This window comes from Nuphar pumila, chromosome 7, assembly GCF_984573655.1.
Source record: "Nuphar pumila chromosome 7, dmNupPumi1.hap1.1, whole genome shotgun sequence".
In the NCBI taxonomy this organism is placed as follows: Eukaryota; Viridiplantae; Streptophyta; class Magnoliopsida; order Nymphaeales; family Nymphaeaceae; genus Nuphar; species Nuphar pumila.
The window spans coordinates 112,670,290-112,695,805 of NC_143255.1; the positions used below are offsets into that span (position 1 = coordinate 112,670,290).

At 37.8% G+C, this 25,516-nt stretch overlaps 1 protein-coding gene across 1 annotated transcript in view; it reads right to left on the reverse strand.

Annotated features, from left to right (window-relative positions):
- Window positions 1–411: 411 nt before the first annotated feature.
- Window positions 412–25,516, reverse strand: part of LOC149832973 (protein CHAPERONE-LIKE PROTEIN OF POR1, chloroplastic-like) — a 48,871-nt gene continuing 23,766 nt past the window's right edge. Inside the window, exons 2-4 of the mRNA XM_090014800.1 lie at window positions 23,984–24,332; window positions 620–791; window positions 412–539 (exon numbers count right to left, since the gene is read on the reverse strand). Coding sequence (XP_089870926.1) covers window positions 536–539; window positions 620–791; window positions 23,984–24,332 — 525 coding nt within the window. The 3' untranslated portion in view covers window positions 412–535. The remainder of the gene's footprint in view (window positions 540–619; window positions 792–23,983; window positions 24,333–25,516) is intronic.

Below are 25,516 nucleotides of genomic sequence, written 5' to 3' on the forward strand. Positions count from 1 at the left end.
TTCATTGATCTGGCTACCGGACCAGTGTCAATTTTTTGTCAAGGAAAAATGATTCCATGAGTAGGCCTGCACATGAACTGTAAGCCAAGCCTGGACTGTTCGAGCTCAGCATTTAAGAAAAAAATATGTTCGATCTTGAGCCAAGCTTGAACAGCATTGTCCAGGCTAGGATCAGGTGAAGGTCGAGCAAGCTCAAGTTAGGCTCGGTTCAGCTCAAGCAGATATAAGCAAGCCTCGCTTTTAAGATGTATCAGTGGTCACCCTACGGCTCCTTTTATTGGTAAAAACCATTTACAAATGAATAACGCCACCAATTGTCGCATGGTGTCACACATGGCTCTTGATCCTCCATTTGCATCACATACCATCAATTATACTTGCAAAACGATAGAAAGAACTATCTGGAAAGGGTGATCTAAATCTGTACAATCTTTTGTCTCAGCAGTTTTCAAGATTATACAGGTTCAATGGCATTTAATTTACACAATTTAATAACCAGAGGTGCAGTCAATCCAATGGCAGTAGCAGTACAGATTCATCTGATTGAGAAAATAAGAATCAATCTCAATGAAATGTCATAGGACTGGATGGACTACAATGATTCTGTTTTGGAATCTACCTCAAGTATATAGAGACCAAGAATTGTGAGAGGAGAATGAATTCACTGACAAGCGCAGCAGGTGAGTGTATGCCCAAGAATGGCACTATTTCAACCTGCAACCAATTCTCAACAGCCGACCCCACTGCTGCACCCATAAGAAGGCCCCCGACAGTCAAGGTGGCTGCCTTTCCTGCAATAGAGATACATGATATGTTCTAGTCATTTGCATCATTATATATCGAGAAAAGGACAGGAGTTCAGATTTTTTTTTCCCACTACTGAGGGATCTGTCTCAGCTCACGATAATAATAATAAAGGAAAATTTTAAAGGTCAATAGTCATGTTGCCAACAATTATAGGGCAACAAACATAGAAAAGGCCAAAGTGAATCTAGAAAATGGAAGGCATCAAATGCTTTCTGAGCATAATCAAATGTTAAGAAAAAGAGAATTCCCATGCAAATCCTTTTAGTTTTTTCATCTCTCTGACATTTCCTTCTGTCCTATTGTCACATGCAATAAAAACCATCAAATTTGTGCATTATGATTTTGTTATGCATCAGTTCTCAGCTTTCTAGTTTGCTAGCAGTTGGTTCATCAACTTTCTGGTCAGGAAGTTACTATATATACTACATCTGGTGCACTAGAAGTGCAGGACTAGGCTGGGAAGCAGGCCAGCCCGGTCTGGTTCTTTGGATGCCTGACAGGCCGCCCATTGATGGGCCAAGCCCAGTCAATTTCCATGCCAAAGCCCGGTCAAGATGTCCATCCTGGTTGGGCTGGGCAGGCCCATGAATATATGCCATCCCTATTCAGGACATGCTCCTTTGGTTTCCAAAAAAAGTGTTCTTGTTTCCCTACCGTGCCAATTAAAGATTTTCCTTAGTATGTGAGGCTTTTAAGACTTACAATTTTCACTTTTAGGATTTTTATCCAAACTTTTTCCTGAATTCTTTTCTTACTTCATAATGGCATTCAAGAGCTCAGTCAGCTTCTTTTCTTTTAGTCAAGGGTTGTGTGCAATGAGATCCAATCCAGTACAATTACATAACATAATGGAAGGTTTAAAGAAACCGTTTTTGGATAGATAAAGAAGAGAGAAACTAATGATGCATGTGTCATTGTGTTTACAACATTATGGTAAGGCCTTGATCCTTGTATTATATATTGTAATCTTGAGGATACTAACAAAATAGGATAAAATCAGGGACAAAAGGGCTTTAGAGCTAAAACAGAAAACCGTCCCACCTAAGATGTTGAGTTGGCCATGCAAAACTGTAATGCAGTATTAGTACGAAATGATAAGTTGATGACATGATAAAGGTTAAAGACTCCAGGAGAGGAGACCAATCAAAAGTTTGAACGACAATAAGGTGGGATGATGATGAGTATACATACATAAGGCGGGATGATGATGAGTATCAATACATCCCACTCATACATACAGATCACTGGTTAAAGGCTTTCAACTTTTTTTTTCCTTCTGCACTTTACACTTGCATGTGTAGTCTTATTATATTATATACTCACAATCAAAACACTACCTCTCTGAGATTCATTAGAGTTTAGTATTTCTGGCTATTCTGGAGTGACCCGGACATCAATGGTAAATTCATAATTTTGTGGTACATCAGGAGTATTTTGGTGATTTTACCCCGAGCAGTATTCACCGTCATTGATTGAATGATGGAAATTTACATACTTGGTACAGGACATGTACATTCGTTTAGGGGCATTATTGTAAAATAACCTGTAACCCTATGAGAACTCTAAAAAGAGGTCACTAATTTTGCACAACCCCTGGTTTCTTTTCACTACAGAGGCTTGTCTTCTCCACACGCAATTGATTCTCTCGCAAAACTGACACAGCATCAAAGCAAAAGCTATCTACGTCTGATTATCTAAATTCTTTCATAGGTACATTTGTTTCCGAATCCTGAATGAACATGGCACTGAAACTAGACTTTTCATGCTTTCTAGACGCTTCTACATTCTTTTCATGAAAGAGATATAACATCTAAGCATCTAAACATATAATCTAAGCACTGATCTTGAGGAAAAGAGCATATAACAAGGTGCTTATTAAAAATGACAAAAGCAAGATGGAAGGATTTAGCACAGTGCCCAACAATGATCCATGAAAGCAAATAGATGACAATGAACCATAAAGATCAACAAGCAAAACAGTCCACTCACATCAAAAATTGAATGAAGACGCTCGTAGTTGGACAAGATATTATGATGTACAAACCAAAGAAAAGGCTAGTTAACTACAGGAAACCTACAAACATGTACAGAAGGAATCTTTTCTTAGGAAAATCGAAGTTAATAGAATTTTGATGTTCTTTCAAAGAAGAAATAAAAGACAAATGTGAGAGGGCAAGAAACAGAAGAGACTAACATAATATTCATTCTCAATATAGAATTACTGGATCAACTTCTGAAAAAAGGTAACACTTTGCCATCTATGTCACATGGACACTTCACTTAACATGTCTATCCCGGGTCAGCACGACACAAAACTCAGGCACACCGTGACACTTCATGAGCACAGTCAACATTGTGCCATTAACTTTATATATTTCCTGTTATGATCTTGATTACTTATTTCATACTCTTTTTTCTTTTAGAATTTGTCATCAATTATATTACATTTCAATTTCAACTTAGTTTTATTATTTAGCCTTCTTAATTATAGTGATTTAGAGTTGTTGTTAAAGAGTTTTCACTTGAAATGATATTCATGCATTAGGGATTTAGGTTAAGAATTATATATATATATATATATATATAGAGAGAGAGAGAGAGATGCACACATTTGTGTGTGCGGCCATTGTTAAAATACATGTAATTCATATATATATATATATATATATATATATATGTTTATATATATATATGTAATTGTCTAAAATACCCGATAGGGGTATTTTAGTCATTTCACAAGTACCCGATAGGGGTACTTGTTATTCTTCTTTTATTTTCCCTTTTATTTTTTGTAATTTATATTTTTTATTTTCTGGTTTTTTGCTCACACAAAAGGGGCCCCACCATGGAGTCGATGGGGCCCCCAACGGTCACATTTGTGACCGTTGGGGGCTCCCAACGACTACATGGGGAGCCCCTAGGTGGCTCTCCTTTTAAGGCCTTATGGCCATCCCCCCTCTCCTTCATTTGTGTATATATAGGGGTGAACCGCTCTTGTATTCTTCACTCTTTTTCAATAAGAGACATTTATATTTTTATGTTGTGTTGTCTCTTGTGGGTTTGGGTGTTAGCCCTTTTTGTTTGTTCACTAGTGAATGTTGTAAGTGCTTAATGCACTCTTAGTTTTTCCGCATATTTCATTACATGGTATCAGAGCCTTGTGTATGCTATTCTTCTTAATATAGCTAGTTGAGTAGTTATATTATTGGTTTTTTTATCTCTCTTCGTTTGTTCTCTTGTGAGTGATTAAATGGAAGGGAAACAAAAGATTGATCTCTCCTTCAAGCTCAATGGCTCCAACTATATGATGTGGGCCGCCGCCATGGAGAACAACCTCAAAGGTAAAAAACTTTGGGGATATGTTATGGGCACCATTCCGGAACCACAACTCCAACTCACTAAGATGGATGGTGATCAAAAGAAAGCTCTTGAAGGAAATGCTCGCATGAAGGCCATTGAAGATCACCAATCTAAAGTGGAAGATTGGGAAAGTAAGCATGTGAAGATTCTTGCTTGGTTCATGAACAATGTGGAGCTCAAAATTTGAGCCAACATTGCTAAGTTTCGGATGGCTAATGAAGCATGGTTCTTTATGAAAGGTATGTTTACTCAAAAAGACCTTGCTCGTCAATTCTTTCTTCAAGAAAAAATCCGGACTATCAAGCAAGGAGAAATGAGTGTAAGAAACTATTATAGCACTCTTGGAACCTTATGGGATGAGTTATCTTTACTAGAACCAAAGTGGGTTTCTAGTGTGGATGTGGAACTAAGAAGAGAACAAATGGAAAAAGAACATGTTTTCCAATTTTTACACGGGCTTAGGCCCGAATATGAACAAGTTAGATCTTCCCTGCTTCATAGATCTAAGCCTCTTCCCTTGGAAGATGCCATAGCTGAAATATGTCAAGAAGAAACTCGTCTTGGCATGATTAAAGGAGAAGATGATGTTTTGGCCGTATCTAAACCCAGCAATCATGTAAAAAACTATAAACCTCCACACTTTGGAAGGCAAAATAATTATAATGGCAACTATAGAAAAGTCATTTGCCATCATTGCCAAGAACCGGGTCACATAAGACCTAATTGTCCTAAGTTAAATAAAGCACCTAAAAACAAGGTTGCCTCCGTTGAAGAAGCTACTCAAAAGAAGGAGGAAACTATCAAAGGGAAGGAGTTTTTTTCTCTTGCCCAACTATCGAAAGCACTACAAACTCTACTTAAGATTCCATCAACCTCAGGTGCCGCCATAGCTTCTTCCTCTCCTCCAGGTATGTCTTCTTGGATCCTTGATTTTGGAGCTTCCTTTCATATGACTCCTCTTGAAAATGAGCTTTCCGATTTGTGTAATAACTCTAAAAACTCCTATGTTTCAACCACCGATGGTACATCTTTACAGGTAAAAAGTTTTGGAACATTAAATTTTTCTAAAGATTCTTTATGCCAAACGTGAGAGTAGTACCTCAACTTAATTTAAATCTCCTCTCTGTTGCTCAAATATGTGATCATGGATGTGAAATCTCCTTCTCAACTACGGATTGCTCTATACAGGATCTCCGGTCCGGGAAGCAGATTGGGCAAGGCCATAGGAGGGGAGATCTCTATTACATGAGCAACTTGAAACTTCCCACCAACTCTTTTTGTAACCATGTCCAAGATAAAAATATTGAAATTTGGCATCAAAGACTTGGACATCCAAGTTTCTCAAAAATGTACTCCTTTCCATTTGGAAAGAAATTTTGTAATGAGAAACATTTTGTTTGCAAGAATTGTATTTTTGGCAAAATGAAATCCACCCCGTTTCCAAATTGAACCTTTGTGTCCAAAAGACCTTTTGAGTTAGTCTAATCCAACGTTTGGGGTCCTTCCTCGGTCATGTCTAAAGGAGGATACTCCTATTACGTTACTTTCATTGATGACTACAATAGATATGTGTGGATCTACTTTCTCAATTTAAAATCCGAAGTCTTTGACTTCTTCAAAAAAATTCATATGATAGCCAAAAATCAATTTTCAAGTAATATTTCTACTCTTAGATCCGATTCAGGTGGAGAATATCTATCAAATGAATTTCAAAATTATTTAGAAATAAATGAAATTTGTCATCAAAGATCGTGTCCTAGGACTCCTCAACAAAATGGTTTAGCCGAAAGAAAGCATAGACACATCATGGAAACCACTAGGACACTCCTTATTTTCAAAGAATTTTTGGGCCGAAGTGGCCTTAACCCCAACTTACTTGATAAATAGAATGATATCTTCATCCTTACAAAATGCATCTCCATATGAAAAACTATTTGAAAGAACGCCTGATTTCAATAGACTAAGAATTTTCGAGTGTAAATGTTTTGTCCTTACTCATAAAAGAGACAAATTATCTCCTAAAGCTATTGAATGTGTTTTCTTAGGATATGGAGAAAATCAAAAGGGTTTTAGATGTTTTGACTTGAAAAATAACAAACTCTATGTATCCAAAGATGTAACCTTTTTGGAAAATGAAAATGGTTTTATGAAAACTAAAGATATTGACGAAAGTGAATATGCTTTCTTATTGGATCTTCTTTCCCAAGAAGATGAGACTCCTCAAGAAGAGGAAATCTCTAATGAGTCGTTGAATGACCTAGAGGATGTTCCTCTTGACAATATTGAAGATGAAAGTGATAGACCAATCCAAACCTATGTTAGGCGTGGTCAACAAGTTCAAATGAGCGCCTTAGAAAAATACTCTCAAGGGTCCAACATAGAAGAAACTTCTTTAAGGAGATCCGGCTGAATCTCCAATCCTCCTAATAGGTTTGTTTCCTATGAGTCCCTAACTCCAAGATATAGAGCATGTCTAATTGCATTACACTCATTTCATGAACCTTCACATTATAATGAAGCCAAAAACATTCCCCATTGGGTTGAAGCCATGGACTTAGAACTTAGTGCCCTTGAAAAGGCAAAAACTTGATAAATAACTTCATTACCCACTGGAAAGAGATCGATTGGATGTAGATGGGTCTTCAAAATTAAAACTAAAAGTGATGGTTCATTAGAACGATATAAAGCCCGATTAGTAGCAAAAGGATATGCTCAGGAATATGGTATAGATTATGAAGAAACTTTTGCACTCGTAGCTAGGATGACCAGTGTTAGGACTCTTATCGCCGTGGCATCAGTCAAAAAATGACCTGTCTATCAACTAGAGGTTAAGAATGCTTTCCTAAATGGCGAATTAAATGAAGAAGTTTATATGGATCCTCCACCAGGAGTGTGTATTGGTAAAGATAAAATTCTCAAACTTAAGACAGCATTATATGGTTTAAAACAAGCCCCAAAGGCTTAGCATGATAGATTTAGTAATGTAATGATAAGTTTGAATTTTCGTTCATGTTATACTGACACTGCTTTGTTTGTGAAAAGTGCAAGGTCTTCAGTAGTTATTTTACTACTTTATGTTGATGATATGATCATCACTGGAAGTGATGAGCAAGGCATTAATGATATTAAGAAGGTTTTGAAAGAAAATTTTGACATGTCTGACCTTGGTTTCTTAAGATATTTTTTAGGGATTAAAGTAGCGTACTCTCCTCGAGGGTACATTCTCTCTCATATGAAACTTGTTGCTGACATCTGTTCCAAATCTGGTATCTCCGATGATAAGAAGACAGAAACCCCAGAAGTCATCAATGCAAAATTAAGGTTGGAAGATGGAACACCTCTCGAGGATCCTACTCCCTACCGACAACTTGTTGGGTCTCTAACCTACTTATCCATCACTCGGCCAGACATAGCTCGTGTCGTCCACTCTGTCAGTCAGTTTCAACATGCTCCTACAACCGTGCACATGAGTGCAGTCTTAAGGATCGTCAGATATATCAAAAACACCATAACTAAGAGAGTTTTTCTTTTCTCTGCCTCGTCACTTGATTTAATTGCTTATACTGATGCTGATTGGGGAGGAAATCCCAATGACCGGGTCTCACCTACGGGATTTTGTGTTTTCTTAGGTGACTGATTTCTTGGAGATGCAAGAAGCAGCACAAAGTATCCTTGTCCTCAACGGAAGCGGAATATCGTGTTATGGCCACTACAACTATGGAACTTGTGTGGCTAAGAAGTCTCCTCAGTGATATGGGCATTGTCATCTCCACTCCTTCGAAGATGTGTTGTGACAACAAAAGCGCAATCTATATTGCAAGCAATCACACCTTCCATGAGCGTACTAAGCATATTGAGATGGACTGTCATTACGTACGTGATGAATACCTAAGAGGAACCATAGCACTACCTTACGTCACATCTGAGTACCAGTTGGCGGACTTCTTCACTAAGGCCCTTGCTGCTCCTCGTTTTTTGTTTCTCCTCAACAAGCTTTCGGTTATATCCCCGTAAAACTTGAGGGAGGGTGTTAAAATACATGTAATTCATATATATATATATATATATATATATATATATATATATATATATATATATATATATATATGTGTGTAATTGTCTAAAATACCCGATAGAGATATTTTAGTCATTTCACAAGTACCCGATAGGGGTACTTGTTATTCTTCTTTTATTTTCCTTTTTATTTTTTGTAATTTATATTTTTTATTTTCTGGTCTTTTGCTCACACAAAAGGGGCCCCACCATGGAGTCGATGGGGCCCCCAACGGTCACATTTGTGACCGTTGGGGCTCTCAACGACTACATGGGGAGCCCCTAGGTGGCTCTCCTTTTAAGGCCTTATGGCCATCCCCCCTCTCCTTCATTTGTGTATATATAGGGGTGAACCCCTCTTGTATTCTTCACTCTTGAGAGCTCTCTCTCTCTTTCAGTAAGAGACATTTATATTTTTATGTTGTGTTGTCTCTTGTGGGTTTGGGTGTTAGCCCTTTTTGTTTGTTCATTAGTGAATGTTGTAAGTGCTTAATGCACTCTTAGTTTTTCCGCATATTTGTCCTATTTCTGCATCCATATCCATGTGACAAAAATTGCCATCAACTACAAAAGCAACAAATGTTTTAAAGTCGACACCATGCCAACCTAGTAAAGATCTGCTTCGTTTTATACATTTCTTTTAATCTAAAAAATAAAATGATAATCTTGTAATGAAGTGCCGAATAAGAGGAGCGATATCTTCAAGAGCAAGCAAGAGAGCACGCACATACACAAATAGCCACTAATGGGCAAGATTACAACAAAACCACAAAAGTGGCAAAACGCCTGAAAGAAGAGGAAAAAATATATTCCACTCAAGAAGGCTTCAAAGAAGCTTACTATACAATGGGGAAAACCCCTTTATTTATAGGCACAAGGAGAGGACCCTTGGAAGGGCTCCTAAGGAACGTTGGAGGCTCCAACGTCCCTTGAGGGGGGCTTTTCCAAGGTAAAAAGAAAAAAAGAAAAAGAAACTGTAAAAATATACATGTGGCGTAAAATAGAAAAATGATTGTTTTACCCCTAGTGGGTATTACAAAGGGAATACATTTATTTATATACGTAGATAGACACATAGACATATATATACATAAAGTATATATGTGTATGTGTCATAATCTATATATATATATATAGATATATATAGCATATTTTAACACCCTCCTCAAAAACACAGAAAGATTACCGAGAGTTTGCTAAAAAGAAAGAAAAAACGAGGTGATGGCAATGCTTTGGTGAAGAAGGCCGCCAATTGGTATTCAGTAGGAACATATAGAAGTTGAATGGTGCCCCGTAGAAACTCATCACGAACATAATGCCAGACCATCTCTAAGTGCTTTGTCCGTTCATGGAAGGTGTGGTTGCTGGCAATGTAAATAGAACTCTTGTTGTCACAACACAGCTTCGAAGGAGTTGAGAATGAGACGCCCATATCTTTAAGCAAACTTCTCAATCATACAATCTCAGTGGTGGTAGTGGTCATCGCACGATACTCCGCTTCGATAGAAGAGAGAGATACTTTTTGTTGCTTCTTACACCTCTATGAAATAAGTGACTCTTCAAGAAACACACAATAACTTGTTGTGGAAATACGATCATCGGGGTTACCCCCCAATCAGAGTCAGTATAAGCAAGTAAAGAAAGAGGTGAAGAGGAGGGTAAGAATAATCCTTTAGTTGTGGTGCTTTTCAAATATCTGATAATCCTCATAACTACGGCCATGTGAATGGTAGAAGGGGCATAAGAAATATCGGGCCTGGTGATAGATAAATATGTTAGTGACCCAATTAACTGACGATAAAGATTGAGATTTGCTAAAGGAGTGCCATTAGTGGCTCTCATCTTGGCGTTGATCACTTCTAGAGTTTTCACCTTCTTGTCATCTGTTAGCCCCAGACCGAGTAATAATGTCGGAGGCAAGCTTCATTTGAGAGAGGACATACCCCTTGGGGGAGTATGCAACTTAAATTCCTAAAAAATACCTTAGAAAACCAAGGTCAGACATATCAAAAATTTCTTTTAAAACATTTTTAATAAATTCAATACCCTTTTTATCATTATTTATGATGATCATGTCATCCATATATAGTAGCAAAATTGTTATGTATTTATCAGATTTTTTAACAAACAAAGCAGTATCAGTATAACTAGAAGAAAAACCATTATCGAGAACTACTTTGCTAAAGAGATCATATCAGGCTTTTGGTGTTTGTTTAAGACCATAGAGAGCTTTGTTTAACTTTAGGTTATTCCCTTGTCCAATTTCAAGACCTGGCAGAGGATCCATAAGGACTTCTTCACATAGAGTACCATTTAAAAAAGCATTTTTAATATCAAGTTGATATATCGGCTATTGTTTAATAGAAGCTAAGGCAATTAAAGTTTGCACACTAGTCATTCTAGCTACTGGGGTAAATGTTTCTTCATAATCAATCTCATATTCTTGAGTGTAGCCTTTTGCAACCAACCGAGCTTTGTATCTTTCTAGAGATCCATCGCATTTGGTTTTAACTTTATAAACCCATTTACACCCAATTGTCTTTTTTTTTCAAATGGTTGGCGAATAATGCTCCAAATTTGGGCTTTGTTAAGAGCCTCTAATTCAATTTTCATAGCTTCAATCCAAATAGGATGATCCTTAGCTTCTTTAAATGAGGCAGGCTCATGATAGGAGTGTATCAACATAAGACAAGTCCTATAGTTAGGTAAAAACGATTCATAAAACACGAATTTTTGTGGTGGCCTATTATTACGACAGGATCTCCTAAGTTGATTGTCTTCAACTAGTTCTTCTAAAGAGAAATCTTGGGAATATCTTTCAAGGGCAGATTGGTATTCATTTCCTAATCGCTGGGTATATACATTAATATCATTAAGGTTCCCATTTTGAGAATCATCATCATGTTGTGGCATATCATTATGATGTAAAATGCCATCACAAGAATTATCGCAAATAATTGTATCTTAGGACTTGGTTCTAAGAGATAAGTCAAATAAGAAGGAATAATCAATGTCTTCTTTAGATGTGTGAATATCAAAACCATTTTGTTCTTCAAGAAAGTTTACATTTCTTGACATATAGAGTTTATTGTTTTGTACATCATAGCACCTATAGCCTTTTTTTCACCATACCCAATGAACACACATTCAATAGCTTTTGGTGATAATTTGTCTTGTCCTTGAACAAGCACAAAGCATTTACATCCAAAGATCCTTATTCTATTAAAATCTGGAGTAATTTTGAATAATTTTTCAAATGATGATACATTTTTTAAAGAATAGGAGGGCATACAATTTATAAGATATGTTGTGGTAAAAAGAGCTTCGGCCTAAAAATTCTTAGGAACATTTTTAGAGATAAGAAGTGTTATTGTGGTTTCAATTAAATGTCTATGTTTTCTTTCTGCAAGACCATTTTGTTGTGGAGTCTTAGGACAAGATCGTTGATGTAGGATTCCATTTAATTTGAGGTAATTTTAAAATTCTTTAGACATGTACTCACCTCCCGAATCGGATCTAAGTATAGCTATAGTGTTTTAAAATTGATTTTGAATGAGAACATGGAATTCTTTAAAATTAGTGAAGACATCGAATTTGTTTTTAATGATATATACCCATGTATATCTAGTAAAGTCATCAATAAAAACAACGCAGTAAGAATAGCCTCCTTTGGACATAACGGGTGTCGGTCGCCATACATCGAAATGCACAAGTTCAAAAGGTCTTTTTAACACAAAATTACTATGCGAATACGGAAGCGAATGAATTTTTCGAAGAATACAATCATTGCATGTAAATGTATTTGTATTACAAAATTTTTTCAAAAAAGGAAAGAGATACAACTTGGAAATACTAGGTTGTCTAAGCCTCTTGTGCCAAGTCTCAATATATTTAGATTGAACATGATTACAAAAAGATTTGGATGGCAAAGACAAAAAATTCATATAATAAAGATCTCTTCTTCTATGGCCTTGCCCAATCCGCTTCCCGGACCGGAGATCCTGCACATAGCAATGGGTAGGTGAAAAAGAGACATTAGATTCAAAATCGGTAATTTGAGAGACGAAAAAAAGATTTAGGTTAAGTTTTGGAATCATTCGTATTCTGAAAACAAAAAATTCTTTGCTTTGATCATAAGTTTTCTCAAGATTTCAAATGCCTTCAACATTTAAAGATGTTCCATCAGCGGTAGAAACATATGATTTGAATTTATTGACTTGATTTTGACAAAAGTCATGCATTCGGGGTCATATGAAAGGAGGCACCCGAGTCGAGAATCCAAGAGGTCATACCTAGAAAGGACGAGAAGGCGGCACCGAAAGTGGAAGGTGTAGAGGACGATGCAGAGGAGTTCATCTTTATGAATTGTTGTAGAGTTTCGGTAAGTTGATCGATGGACTCCTTTATATCTCCATCTTTCTTTGAATCTTCATTGGTGTTTGGAGGAATTTCCCCAACGGAAGTCACCTTCTTCTTGAACTTGGGGCAATCCGGACAAATATGGCCTGGTTCATTACAATTATGACATAATTTTTCTTCCTCCATCACCATTGTATTTTGAAAAATGGGGTGGTTTATATGGTCTTACATTGTTGTCGGGTCTAGACACGGCATGAACTTCATCAACATCTTTTTTCAAGGCCAAATGAGTCTCTTATTGACATAAATCGACCAAAATGTCACTTAAAGGAGTAGAAGCCCTATGAAGGAGGGATCCTCTTAGTTGCTCGAATTCGGGACGAAGCCCATGAATAAATTGGAAAAATCTTTCTTTTTTCATTTGCACTTGCCTAATGGGAATAGCACTATCTTCTCAATGTGGTTCGAAAAGAACAAGTTCATCCCATAAAGAAGATAGGGCACTATAATAGTCCCTAATACTTATATCACCTTGCTTGGTTTCTCTTAATTTTTCGTGTAGGAAGAAATGTCTAGCAAGGTCTCTTTGAATGTACATACCTTTCATAAAGAACCAAGCTTCATTAGCCCTTTTGAACTTTACTAGATTTGCACAAATTTTTAATTCAACATTATTCATGAACCATGCTAAAATTTTAGCATGCTCACTTTCTCAATCTTCCATTTTTGAAGAGAAGTCAAAAATGGCTTTCTATTTTTCTTCTTCATTCAATGTGTTTTCCTCATTGCCTTCAAACTTGGTTAATTTCAATTGTGGTTCCGGAATGGTCCCACACACATAACCCCAAAGTTTTTTACCTTTGAGGTTATTTTCCATAGTGGCCGCCTACATACGATAATTGGTCCCATTTAATTTAAATGAGAGGTCGATTTTGGCATCCTTATTGGCCATTTAAAAAAAAAAGTATGAAAGCAAAAGAGAGGAGAGATATTACTTGACAAGAGAGGATCCGATGAAACTTGTGCCGAATAAGATGAGTGATATCTTCAAGAGCAAGCAAGAGAGCACGCACATACACAAATAGCCACTAATGGGCAAGATTACAACAAAACTACAAAAGTGGCAAAACACCCAAAAGAAGAGGACCCTTGGAAGGGCTCATAAGGGACGTTGGAGCCCTTCCAAAGGTCACAAATGTGACCGTTGGAGGCTCCAACGTCCCCTAAGGGGGGCTTTTCCAAGGTAAAAAGAAAAAGGAAAAAGAAAAAAGGAAAAGAAAAAGAAAGTGTAAAAATATACATGTGGCGTGAAATAGAAAAATTATTGTTTTACCCCTAGTGGGTATTACAAAGGGAATACATATATTTATATATGTAGATAGACCAGAGTTACCAGAAGCGCCTAGGCGCATGGGGAACTGTGCTTTCCCGAAGCGCGTTTTGGAATCGCGAAACATTGCGCTTCTGAAACGTGCAGAGAAGCATGCTTTTTTTTGGGAAGCATGTTAATATATATATATATATATACATTCGTATATATACATATATATATATATACATTCGTATATATATACATATATGTATATATATACAGTTTCCCTTTTCTTGAAATACCCGATAGGGGTATTTTTGTAAAACCACAATGTAACCTTTTCTTTTTTACATTTTTCTTTTTTCTCTTTTTTCTTTTTCCTTTTTTCTTTTCTCCTTTTTGTAAGACCAAGGGCCCCACACATGTAGTCGTTGGGGCCCCAACGGTCAGATTTATGACCATTGGGGCTCCCAACGTCTACATGGGAGCCCCTTGTGGTCCCTTCCTTTAGACTCCCTCCTCTATAAATAGAGGAGGTATTCTCCTCTTGTAAGCAATGGGTTTTCACCCTTCTCTTCCTTTCTTCAATAAATCCAACTTATGACTTTAAGTCATTTTCTACTTTTGAGAGTTTTGTGTGTGCACTTTTAGTGTTTGTGTCTTGGCTCTTGAGATCACTCTTAAAGAGTGCTTTTTGCTCCATTGGTGCTTACGCCTCTTTTCATTACATGGTATTAGAGCTCGGTTGGTGATTGGGCTTCTCTTTATTATCTTGAAACGTGTGCCTCTCAAATTTTAAGAAGAAAGGAAGGATATTTGGTGCCGATGGAACGCGATTCTAAAGTGGAGTTTTCTTTTAAGCTAAATGGGTCCAACTATCTCATGTGGGCCTCTGCGATGGAAAATCATCTAAGAGGTAAGAAACTTTGGGGTTTTGTTATGGGAACTACTCCTGAACCCTCTCTTGTTCTCACTAAAATCGAAAATGAGGTTGAAAAAGCTTTAGATGGCGATGAGCGCATCAAAGCTATCAATGACCATCAATCCAAAGTTGAGGATTGAGAAAGTAACCATGCCAAAATTTTGGCATGGTTTATGAACAATGTAGACCTTAAAAATTGTGCTAATATTGCCAAATTTAGAAGGGCCAATGAGGCATGGTTTTTCCTTAAGAGTATGTATACCCAAAAGGATCTTGCTCGACAATTTTTTTGTCAAGAAAAAATTCGTTCCACCAAACAAATGGATATGAGTGTCCGAGACTATTTTAGCTCTCTAACCCCTCTTTGGGATGAACTTGCTCTTCTTGAGCTTAAATGGGTGGCTCCGGAAGATATTGAGTTAAGAAGGGAACAAATTGAAAAGGAGTACTTCTTTCAATTTCTTCATGGTCTTCGCACGGAATTTGAACAAGTTAGGGCATCTCTTCTCCATAGAAGCAAAGCCCTACCTATTGAAGACGCCCTTGCCGAAATATGCCAAGAAGAAACTCGACTTAGCTTAAGCATTAAGAATGATGAAGTTTTGGTCGTTACTAGGCCCGGATCAAATGTTAAAGCCTATAGACCTCCTCACTTTAACAAAAATAGTAATGGGCCTAGAAAGGGAATAATATGCCATTATTGTAATGAACCGGGACACATTAGACCGGTTTGTCCCAAACTTAAAGGAAAAGTAGCCGCGGTTGGAGAAAATTCTCCAAAGAAGGAAGAAGAAAGTGCCAAAGAGGGAGATATCAAAGAGACTCTTAATCATATCTCCGAAGTTCTCTAACATTTTCTCAAGACTTCTTCCTCAACATCCGGAACCGCCATCGCCTATTCTTCATCACCTCCAGGTATGTGGATACTAGACTCTGGTGCTTCTTTTCATATGACATCTCATAAAAACTCTCTTTCAAATGTTTTTTCCGAACTCATATCCTCTTATGTTTCAACGGCCGATGGAACATCATTGAAAATTGAAAGTATTTGGAACACTTCATTTTAAAAATTCTCAAAAAAATTTCGTTCCTAAAGTAAGAATCGTTCCAAAAATTAACTTAAATCTTTTTTCTGTTTCTCAAATCACCGATCATGGATGCCAAGTCTCTTTCTCACCTAAAGAATGCACCGTGCAGGATCTCCAGTCAGGGAAGTTGATTGGGCAAGGCCATAGAAGGGGTGATCTCTATTTTATGGACTTTTTGACACTTCCATCTAAGTCATCTTGCAATCTTGTAAAAGACAAAAGTATTGGAATTGGCATGAGAGACTTGGTCATCCAAATTTTGTAAAAATGTCACTTTTTCCGTTTTTGAACAATACTTGTAAAGACAATCACATGACTTGTAAAGATTGCATTTTTGGGAAATCTAAAGCTACTTCATTTCCTCAAAGAAGTTACTTTACCACTCGGCCATTTGAACTTGTTCATTCCGATGTGTGGGGACCTTCCCCTATTTTGTCTAAAGGAGGATTTTCGTATTATATGGTCTTTATTGATGACTTCAATCGATTCACGTGGATTTACTTCCTAAGTCGCAAATCCGAAATTTTCTCCTTCTTTAAAGAATTCCATGCAATGGTTAAAAATCAAATTTTGGGAAATCTATCTGTTCTTAGGTCCGATTCGGGAGGCGAATATATGTCCAATGATTTTCAAAGCTATTTAAAAGAAAATGGAATTTGTCATCAACGTTCTTGTCCCAACACTCTGCAACAAAATGGTCTTGCGGAAAGAAAGCATAGACACATAATAGAAACTACAAGAACGTTATTAATTTCAAAAAATATCCCAAAATCCTTTTGGGCCGAAGCGGTTCTAACCTCAACATATCTTATCAATAGAACCCCTTCATCCTCTTTGAAAAATCTTTCTCCATTTGAAAAACTTTACAATATGTCTCCCAATTATAAAAGACTAAGGATTTTTGGATGTAAATGCTTTGTTCTAACTCACAAAAATGATAAAATTTCTCCTAGGGCTATTGAATGTATTTTCTTGGGATATGGCAAAAACCAAAAAGGTTATCGATGTTTTGACATACTCAAAAACAAACTTTATATCTCAAAAGATGTCACATTCCTAGAAGAAGAAAATGGTTTTTCACACCAACCAAATGAAAATATTGATTATTCCTTTTTATTTGACTTATTGCCTCAAGAAAACATCATAGATGATCATATTGATCTTAGTGAACCTCTTAGTGAAGATCCTTTTGAACATCCAAATGATGATCAAAACTTAGAAGAAAATGTTTCAAGACAAATACAAGTCTACTCTAGAAGGAATGAAAGAAATCCTCCTTGTGCCCTTGAAAAATTCTCTCAATGTGAGTCAATCGAAGAGACCTCTCAAAGAAAATCAAATCGTGTAACGACTCCAATCCATACCCTTTAAAAATGCGGAATATTTTTTTTTCTAAGAGTTGCGAAAACCTTCCCAGAGATCTGGGGTCCTCACAGTTCCACTTTCCATTGGATAGCCCAACCACCACAAACGAAGTTGCAATCATCATCTATATCAACCAACTAAAACTCTTTTATTAATGAGTAAGAAAATTTCAAAGACAAGGTTTTATTCAACTGAAAATAAAGCGACAACTGGAAAGAAGCAAGAAAATTTTAAGAAAGAGCCACTCTGTCCTCTGTTGAAGCCGTCAGGCTCAAGTATGACTCTCATTCATCCCCAGATGCATGTCCAACTTCACTGTTCATCATATCTGTGAAAAACCAATAAAGTAGGGTGTCAGAACCGAAATTCTGAGCACAGCTACTTCTAAAGAAACCAGGTGAGAGAAAGAACATGGATAAGATGTCATACAATGATTTGAGTGAGTGCACATATAAAATTTACAACATTCAGATATCCATAACTACCAACCATTGCGTATGCTCACCAATCATGAACAGTAAAACAGTACCATATATCAGAAACTAAATAGTCAAACCTAGAAGCATGATTTCAAGAAGTAAATCATATGCTACCACTATATCATGTCATGATATCAAGAATGATTCAAACATGCATGATCTAATGCATAACAGGAAAATGCATGATTATGCGCAATGCATGATTTCTTCTGTTATCTTTCATTTAAGTTTCATCTTTCCATATGCATGCCCTATTAAATGCACACATCTTTAAGTTCCGCTTTTTAATTACAGTTGCGCGCGGATACACCAAACAGGTACAATCCCCGAGGTCAAGTAGGTTCCCAAGGTAGCTTAACACACAATTTGTATTTTATTACTGGGTTCCAACTTAGCCTTCGACCGATATCAGAAAACAGCACCATCCATCGGAACATTAGACCTCCACATATAATGTCGGGGACACAAGGGACACACCCCACGCCCACAAGTGCCACTTCTTTGGTACCATAACAACAGCTGTGTCAAAACACACCACTCCTGGGTAAAGTGGCGGACTCTCCCTAAAACCGTGACCAGGAGAAAGAACCTCAATATCGGGTTCAGGGGACCAAATTACAGCACACGGAGTTTTTGTATCCTCACAGTCTCCCCAAGACCGGATTTCTAAGATCCTCATACTCCAGATGAGATATCCCAGAATGTATATTACATTATTCTTATTATATTTTTATTTAAGTCCATTTCTTTAAGTTTGCAACACATATGCAAAAGTAAAGTAAAAACCCCGCTTCCTCCCTTGCAGGGACCCATTCGGGACTTCAGCCCGTATAAACCACTATAACAGTGTAGTAATGTGCCAAACCATCTTATGTGGTTTAAGTGATGCATTTAAAAACATAAATAAAGAAAACCAAACCCACGGCTCTCCAGGCCGATGATGTCCATTTAGGCCATCAATGCACCACAAAATAAAACCAAATTAGTGTTTCATTCATAACACTAGGCCAAAGTGCCAAAAGCATATGCACTTATGCAATCATACACCCAAATATATGCATGACATAACTCATTCATATGCATTTTCAATATGTGTGTGTTACCGACATCACATATGGGCATTAACCAATCCATGATTTCTTTAAGTGTGTGAGTGTACATGTACCATTTCACACAATAATCAAGCGTACATGTGCAAAAAAAATTACTAATAACTGAATCATGCCCACACTCATGAGTACCATAATCATAACAATAACACTCACATAACCTTCTTAGAAATAACATTTCAACCTGTCCTTGACACATAGATAGGTGTGTGTAGGTTTCAAGGTTTTCCTTTATTAATATCAGAATTTAAATCATACATAGTATTTATAAAAATTTGGAACATATTTCCATTAAATCTGATTCATAACAGTCAAGTGAGATCATACTCCTCCATGGCAAACAATATACCAGCCTATAAATTACTCATAGAATTCTTAACAAGAATATAATGTTCAGCTAGAGACAACAAGGCAAGTCATAGTATAAAATTCAGTTTTTATGTGTCCATCCTTCTTGAACAGGGTATGATGACCCCATATTTTACATGACTGAAAAATTCAAATATGACTCAATAATCCACACTGCATAATACAAACATGTGCTTAAGCCACACTCAAGAACCAGCGCAATCCATGTGTATAGGCATATTATGTACCGAAATGACAGTGAGTGCTTATGCAAATAGCAATAGTAAAGACAGTTAGTAAAAACATTTTTTGTTTCTTTTAGCATGCGGATTCCACCCAAGTTTCAATATCATACAAAAATTTTCATGCATGAGCATTACTATCAAGCTATCATGATGAGTATGATTAACAAAGAATCAACCATTATGAGTGCAAATACATGCCTACCCAGAAGGAAGTGTTAACCTGTGACAAAAATTTTAAAACAGCATATGTACATATTTTGTACAAGTGGAAAGGAAATATACTTTTATATATATATATATATATATTGCTCCATCCCTCTCCATACCCAGCCGATCATTCCGTAACAGACTTCACTCAGAAGAGATGCAGAATATCATGTATCAGCCCACCGTGATCTCAGCCCAAGAACAAAAGAAACCCGCAGCCCCACCTGGCAGGGATGCCCATTTTAAATCCTAGGTAGAAATCAGTTTGGACTGGATCATAACAGTCCAACTTAGGGACACGTCCGACACCCTCCCCTCTTTAACAAAGAAAACCACTACAACTGATGTCCTTGACATGAATCAGACCTAGAAGTACGATTCCAAACCAAGAACAAAATTCCAAGAATACTATACCCAAAACAAAAATTTAATTTAAATAGCAACCAGAACCACAACAAGAAAACAATCAGTTTCCCTCTTTTGTAAATTCATTTACATGCACCATAATCTTCTTTTTATCACAAATTGACCCCAGGCTTCCGCAATTAGGTTCATCGAGTCCCCAAAGAGGAAACCCCCAAACCTGGGGTTGTCCATTTTGGGAAATCGGAAACCCCACGACTGGGGCTGTCCGATACCCCAGTCGAATCCCAAATCGATGTGATTTAGGGATTCTGCAGGGTGGGATTAGGCAAGAAAATACCCAAATCCAATTGGGTTGGATGTGTTTTCGGTTTAGGGTTAGGCACAGAAACCCCAACCATAACTAGGGTTCCGAAATGAGGTTGTCAACTAAACCCCAAATCGGGTGTCGTCACTACTCAAAAACCCCGAGATTTTTCTCCTCTCGAAACCATACGCACGGAATCGAACCCCTATTCGATCCCTCACCCTGTTTCCAAGAAGACCCGTACCTTTTTTAAGCTTTTCCGGCGATCGAAGGCTGGAGGCGCGTATGCACGGTCGGCTGGGGTTGCTCCTTGTTGCTGCCGTGACAGGGAGCTCGCTGGAGGGCTTTGATGGCAGCGGGTAGACTCGGCTGCTGTTTGCCACAGGTTTTCCGGCGTGCCCTATTCCTCCGATGCACACGCAGACAGAGAGAGAGACGAGGGAGAGAGAGAGAGAGACGAGGGATCGAGTGAAGAGGGCCCCCTCTCCACTCCCTTTTATCGGCCAAGACCCCCCCCCCCCCCTCCTCCATGCCGAGATAGGGGGAGGTCGGTTACACCCTGCGTAACCCCCCCTCCCCTTCCTTTTCTGTATTTCTGTTACGCACTATCGGGCAACCCTTATCGGGTTGCCCTTTTCTTTTAAGAGGGTTGTTACATGGGGTGGGGCTCGGGTCCGAACCCGAGACCCGTAACACGGCCCCAAGTCAACATGGATCCACAAGTTGGATCCAAATGGATCCAACTGTGGATCCTCGGATTAATTTTAAAAACTTAAAAAATTTATTTATTTTGAATTTCACATTATACATAAAATTTTAACCCCCATCAATATGGATCCGCAAGTTGGATCCAACTGTGGATCCTCGAATTCGCTTAATATATATGTACATATATATATATATATATGTATATTTCTATTTTATTACCAATATTAATATTATTTTAATATAACTCCATTATTTAAGCATAAATACCCCTCTATGGGTCTTGGATCCGAAACTTGATCCCAGGCCCAAATCACCCATATATCATAATATATTCAAAATAAATGCTTAAAATTATGGTTATTAAAAATCGTGTTTCCAAAATACCCAATAGATTTGTTTCTTATGATTCTTTTTCTCCTAACTTTCGAGCATGCCTACTTGCTCTTCACTCCTTTCATGAACCATCTCATTACAATGATGTTAAACAATATGCTCATTGGAATGAAGCTATGGAACTAGAACTTAATGCTCTTAAAAGGGCGCAAACTTGAGAAATCATTGATCCTCCCAATGGCAAGAAACCCATTGGATGTAGATGGGTTTTTAAAGTAAAAAATAAGAGTGATGGTTCATTGGAAAGATATAAGGCTAGGTTGGTAGCCAAAGGATATGCCTAAGAGTATCGGGTAGATTATGATGAAACTTTTGCCCCAGTTGCTCGAATGACTGGTGTTCGAGCTCTTATTGCTATAGCCTCTGTTAAAAAATGGTCAATCTTTCAACTTGATGTAAAAAATGCCTTTTTGAATGGTAATTTAAATGAAGAAGTTTATATGGAACCGCCTCCAGGTATGAATTTAAATGAAAAAATTTTGAAATTAAAAAAGGCTTTATATGCACTTAAGCAAGCTCCTAAAGCTTGGTATGATAGGTTTAGTAATGTATTAATCAATTTAGGATTTTCTTCTTGCTATACTGACACTGCTCTTTTTGTTAAAAGGACAGGTGACTCCATTATTATGCTTCTGCTGTATGTTGATGATATGATCATCACGGGGAATGACAAAAAAGGAGTAAATGATGTAAAGTCTATGTTAAAAGAAACTTTTGATATGTCTGATCTTGGATATTTGAGATATTTTTTAGGAATTGAAGTGGCTTATTCCGCGCGAGGATACATCCTATCTCAAATGAAATTAGCTGCAAAAATTTATACCAAATCAGAAATATCTGGTGAAAAGAATGTTGAGACTCCTGAAGTTATCAATGCGAAACTGAGACTTGAAGATGGTGTTCTTCTTGAGGATCCAACCCCCTACCGTCAATTAATCGAATCCCTCAACTATCTATCCATCACACGTCCAGATATAGCTCATACGGTTCATGCAGCAAGCCAGTTTCAGCATGCACCTACTTCGATTCATATAGCGGCCGTAATGAGAATTGTGCGATACATCAAAAATACTATATCCAAGAGACTCTTCTTATCCTCTTCCTCATCTCTTGACTTAACTGCTTTTACTGATGCTGACTGGGGAGGAAATCCTAATGATCGTATCTCAATAACGGGTCTTTGTATTTTTTTAGGTGAATCTCTCATTTCGTGGAGATGCAAGAAGCAGCAGAAGGTTTCAATGTCATCCACTAAAGCTGAATATCGGGCCATGGCAATGACAACTATGAAAATCGTGTGGCTCAGAAGTCTCCTTGGTGACATGGGCGTCCCTATTTCCACACTCACCAAGCTCTGCTGTGATAACAAAAGTGCGATATCTATTGCCAGCAATCACACTTTTCATGAGCGGACCAAGCATATCGAAATGGATTGCCATTATGTTCGAGACGAATATCTCAGAGGGACTATCTCATTACCATATGTTACTTCAGAATATCAACTAGCTGACTTATTCACCAAGGCGCTCCCAACTCCACGATTTATGTTTCTTCTTAGCAAACTTTCGGTCTTCTCCCCGTAAAGTTTGAGGGGGCGTGTTAAAATATGTGTGTATATATATATATATATATATATATATATATACATTTGTACATATATAAGTATATATATATACATATATATACAGTTTCCCTTTTCCTGAAATACCCGATAGGGGTATTTTTGTAAAACCACAATGTAACCTTTTCTTTTTTCTCTTTTTTCTTTTTCCTTTTTTCTTTTTTATTTTCTCCTTTTTGTAAGACCACAAGGGCCCCACACATGTAGTCGTTGGGGCCCCAACGGTCAGATTTATGACCGTTGGGGCTCCCAACGTCTACATGGGAGCCCCTTGTGGTCCCTTCCTTTAAGCTCCCTCGTATTCTCCTCTTGTAAGCAATGGGTTTTCACCCTTCTCTTCCTTTCTTCAATAAATCCAACTTATGACTTTAAGTCATTTTCTACTTTTGAGAGTTTTGTGTGTGCACTTTTAGTGTTTGTGTTCTTGGCTCTTGAGGTCACTCTTAAAGAGTGCTTTTTGCTCCATTGGTGCTTCTGCCTCTTTTCATTACAAAGTGTGCTTCCCAAAAAGGAGAAGCATGTTTCCCAAAAAATGAGAAGTGTGTTTCCCATTTATGGGAAGCCTCGCTTACCCATTTTTTCATTTTATTTTTATTTTTTTCGCTTCCCCCTCGCTTTCGGTTCGCTTCCTAGGTCACTTCTGGTTCGCTTCCTAGGTCTCTTTCGAGACGGTTCGTAATTTTCTTCTAAGTCATCCCACGCTTCCCGCTTCCTAAATTTTTGAAAGTGCCTCGCTTCCCGCTCCCGCTTCCCCGACTGGTAACTCTGAGATAGACACATAGACATACATACTTAAAGTATATATGTGTGTGTCATAATCTATATATGTAAATATATATAGCATATTTTAACAAATCTAACCAAAGACCATCTCAAAAAACAATATTGTATCCACATGAACGACATGCTAAGATAGAAATGACATTAAAATTCTCACCAAGATCAACGCTGTTCTTTGTTAAGAATATCAGTGAAGCTCCAAATCCAGTAGCCAAGATATAACCAGGAACATCAGGTCCAGCATATGGTGCTCCAGTGGGGGAAGATGTTCCACTGATAAATGCAGACACCATCAAAGCTCCGTAAACCCCTGCCTGTATCCTAATGCTAGTTGTAGAAGGGACTTCAACTGAAACTGGCACATTCTTAAACCATCCAGGCAATGTATCAAACCCTGATCTATTACCAGTTCTAACATCAGCATAGCCGATGCTGCTGCTCACTACCTTTCCAGCCCTACGCTGTGTCAAACTTTCCATAAGAAGTATGTCATATGCAGCCTCTACCTTTAAAGAAAAAAGCCAAATCAATCAGTGAACAAAAAACTTGAAGTAATATAGCCTTGTTAAGTCACGAAACTTAGAAACTTCCATAAAATCATGGAAGCTACTAGAGGAAATATAGAATATGTGCAAAATATCAACTGAACTCTTCAAAATATCTTAACATGCATCAAGGTGAAATTTATGCTGCATCAGTATCCTCCAAATTTCCAGCAGGGATGAGCCCATGTGCTTCGTTAAACAAAGCAATAACCAATTTTCTGATAGTTAATGCATTAAGGGAGTCAATGACCTTTGGCTTTGACAAGGTGTCCAACTCACCAGCTCCAACACTTTCCAGCAATGCTTAGACCAGAAACTGCTGAGTTAGGGTCATTGCAATGGATGACCTTCCCTCAATCAATATCAGGAATTTTCATGGCTGGGAAGTGGCATGAGCATGCCTTCAAATAAGTACTGCTAACATAGTTTGCTCAGTAAGTTCTAAACTTAGTTTAGCCAGGAAACAGCACCCTTTTTGAAGCAGCATTCTGGATCTCGAAATAAAACCAGCAGGGTGAAATTGTGTATGATAAGTGGTACCACCCAGCTCATTTCTAATAAAACCGATGTCTGATGGTGCCGAAAGGGACACGAGTTTATCAACTGCATGAGTACATGACTACTCAGAATAGTCTCAAATAGCGGTCTCCACTACATCTCGGCGAGGCAATTTCTTGCGATACTATAGGTTAGGTTGATAAATCTCAGTTGCTTAAAAACTATATATATATAACAAAAATAAGTAAGAAAAGAACATGTCTAGACCAGTGTTATTAAAAACGTGCCTCAAGGCGCAAAAAGCGCGCCTCGCCTCAAGGCGAGGGGCTTTGTGCCTTGAGGCGCAGGCATAAGGCGCAATACCCTTGAGGCGTGCGCCTCATAGGCCTTGAGGCGCGCACCTTGAGGCGAGGCGCGCCTCGGACTGAGGCGCACACGCATCGATTTATTTGGTCAAATGAGGGTCAAAACCCTCATTCGACAAAAAAAATAGGGCTTAAAAAAAGCCCTACCGACCCCTTTTATGTGTTTTTTTTTCTCACCTCCTATCTCCCTCTGCCTCCCATCTCCCTCTCGTTTTCGTGCACGACAGCAGGACCACCGTCGCCAGCGACCTCTTTCTCGCAACAACAACAGTCCCAAACGCC